This window comes from Sinocyclocheilus rhinocerous, unplaced genomic scaffold (assembly GCF_001515625.1).
Source record: "Sinocyclocheilus rhinocerous isolate Xijiao unplaced genomic scaffold, SAMN03320098_v1.1 scaffold254, whole genome shotgun sequence".
Lineage (NCBI taxonomy): Eukaryota > Metazoa > Chordata > Actinopteri > Cypriniformes > Cyprinidae > Sinocyclocheilus > Sinocyclocheilus rhinocerous.
The window spans coordinates 1815619-1818736 of NW_015628690.1; the positions used below are offsets into that span (position 1 = coordinate 1815619).

Sequence of the window (3118 nt, forward strand, 5' to 3'; positions counted from 1 at the left end):
ACAACGTGCACATTTATCAAAGACGCGAGTGCGCGTACAGTTGTGGAAAACGATGTGTTTGGCAGTTAAAGATGCGGCGTGTCTGTGGAGTACGCGTCATGGGAAACAATGTGCTCAGAAATTAAAGAGGCAGGGCGGCGTTTCTGTTATTTGGTTTGTGACATCCTTTACAGGAAACACCGGCGCAAGGCTGCTCACAGCGCTTGGTCACGTGTCGCACCAGAACCGTTTTCGGAACCGAAACTTAGAAATTGCTCACGGTTCTGAATAAGAACCGATTATCGGTTCCCAACCCTATAGAGGAGACATTGCCTCAGGTTTATGGTTGGACTCATGCCGTGTTTCCACTAGTAATATTTGCTGATAAGACCTTGAACTTGTGTGAAAGAGCTTGGTACTTAAGTATCAACAGAACCTAGTGGAAACACTGCATTATAAAGTATGAATTGCATTTGTAGCTTGGTATACCTAAAGGTAAGATAGGTTCACATCATTCTGGCATCACACGTTTTTTTGTAATAAAAATGCAGAAGTGTTCTGTAGGTCACGTGTTTGTTGATTTCATGCACATCATTGAGGTTAAGGCTTATGGAGAGCTCTGTTTAACTTTGTCCTTTCTCTACTCTTTGATTAAAGGGTAGCCCATGGTGGTAAGTGTCACAGAAAACACCCGAACACCTCAGGCACAAGACCCAGGAACCCCTCCCACCTCATTGGCTGGCCTTTTCGAGACTGCCGGCCAATCCAGTGAGAGCTCTCAGCGGAGGTTCTCTGAATGGAAGGCCTTGGCTTTGCTGGGGGGGCCAGGATTTGCCTTTTTTTTTTTTTTCTCCCACAGAGCTTGAGTGCTAGTACTTAGTTGTGCACGTTATGCTCTCTAAATCCAAAATATCTGTTTTAGCAGTGAAAACGGTATGTTACTTTTTTCATATGAATCATGTTCATGTGAATTTTGTTACAGTAAGTTGTCCCTGATAATCCACCATGAAGTGATTCTTGCCTCTCCTCACAACTTTTTGATATGGGGTTTGAAAAATGTTGATTTCGCAAAAAAATCACTTTGGTTGTTCTTCAGTTAGTTAGTTGTTATTCAAATCTAAAGGTGACATATCATGAAAATCTGACTTTTCCAGGTTTTAAGTGCTATAATCAGGTCCCCAGTGCATCTACCAACCAAGGAAACGTGAAAAAGTTTAACCCAGTAACTTTGTTTTGGTAAGCCTTTTTCTGCAAGCGTCTGAGAAAACTAGTGCGTCTGATTTCGCTCCCTTGGTGACGTGGCAAAGGGATCTCATTATAATATTACCGCCCCTTAATCTGTAAGTTTAGGGGCATAATATGTCTCCTTTAAGATTATACTATTGCCACCATCATGGATACATTTAAAAAGTGAGGGAAAGGACATGAAGTTAAGAGTCTCATGAAGCCATATGAGTGAGAGAGAGAGAGCATGGCAGGTGTTGCATAGGTGTTTCTTTGTGTGTTGCAGGAATTATATGAATGATGCCCTCAGAACCAATGTGTTTGTGCAGTTTGAACCTGAGACCATTGCGTGTGCCTGTATTTACCTCGCTGCTCGAGTACTACAGGTACGTCTTTGGATTTATCTGTCTATATTTATCTATTTCATTCTTTTTTTTTTTTTTCATTAGGTATTTTTCTATTTCTTCAGATTCCTCTTCCTTCCAAGCCGTACTGGTATCTTGTTTTTGGTGCTACTAAGGAGGACATCAAAGAAATATGTATCAGCACGATGAAGCTTTATTCTAGAGAAAAGGTAGAGTTTGTTTATTTGCTTGGCACATTACTTTGACAATCTCTATTTCTACTAATTGTTGTTACTTCATGCTGTTGTTAATACTCAATCCATCTCTCAGCCTAACAGCGAACAGCTTGAAAAACAGGTGGAAAAGAGGAAGGTGGCCCTGGAGGAGGCAAGACTAAAAGCCAAAGGACAGAATCCCAATGGCACGCCAGCTCTCGCTGCCATTGGTGGATTTTCCCCATCATCAAAACCCTGTACGTTTTTGTTTGTTTGCTTTTACTTACTAAGCAAGCTATTTGCAAGTACTTGTCAATTCACAGGCAGCTAAAATGTTTTCCTTTTCCAGCTTCTCCACGAGAAGTGAAGGTGGAAGAAAAATCGCCAAACTCTAAACTAGTAAAGGAGTCTGAGAACAGACAGTTGTTTCCAAAAAGCCCCTTAAATGGGTAAGTTTTAAAATACAGCACCTAAACCAAATTTTTTTTTTATTTGTGCCGGGCAGTGTGACTCTATTAGTGTTGTCAAAAGTACCGACCACGATACCAGTCGGTACTGAAATATAAAAAAACGTCTATTTCCTGCTAACATTTGTGTTCATGCACTCAACAGATATGACTGTGATTGGCTATAATGATCATCGCTTCACGCTCTTCACCGAGCGCTTGCACAGAAGTGTTCGAAATCCAGGTCTGTCAGCGGGTCCCTAATGTATCTGCACATAGACAGATCCACTGACAGACGCGGCTTGCATTGTAAAAAATCGCGATCGGTACTTTTGACAACACTAGACTGTATATACTGTGTGAAATGTGGGTATACCAAACAATAGATTTGTCTTTTGATAAGAGATGGTTATATCAGTTATACTTGTATGTCAACATTTTTTTTTATTCTGAAATGATTCCTGTTTTTTTAACTGTTGTATTAAAGCTGTTTCTGTACTGATGCCAAATTCCATCATTCACGAAGAATTTTACCATTTTGGGGTAAAAAAAAACAAAAACGAGGTCCCTTTTCACTTTTGAATGTAAAGTTGTTTATTGCTACAACTTTCTGGTAAATTTCAAACAAAAACAACTAAAAACAACAAAAAAAACGAGTGCGTCTGAGGTTTAGTACTCCCATGCTGTGACAGCCGCTTTCTGTCCTTGTGCTTCGGTTGTGTGCGCTCAGAAAACCGTATATCAGAAGTTTAAACTAATAAAAAAACGAGGTACCTTTTCACTTTTGAATGTAAAGTTGTTTATTGCTACAACTTTCTGGTAAATTTCAAACAAAAACAACTAAAAACAACAAAAAAAACGAGTGCGTCTGATTTCGCTCCCTTGGTGACGTGGCAAAGGGATCTCATTA

The 3118-nt window shown here is 40.0% G+C and overlaps 1 protein-coding gene across 1 annotated transcript in view; it reads left to right on the forward strand.

Annotated features, from left to right (window-relative positions):
• LOC107738194 (cyclin-L1-like) overlaps positions 1–3118 on the forward strand; it is a 7088-nt gene that overhangs the window by 2308 nt on the left and 1662 nt on the right. Inside the window, exons 6-9 of the mRNA XM_016549924.1 lie at positions 1490–1589; positions 1673–1777; positions 1878–2019; positions 2112–2211. Of these exons, the coding sequence (XP_016405410.1) occupies positions 1490–1589; positions 1673–1777; positions 1878–2019; positions 2112–2211 (447 nt within the window). The remainder of the gene's footprint in view (positions 1–1489; positions 1590–1672; positions 1778–1877; positions 2020–2111; positions 2212–3118) is intronic.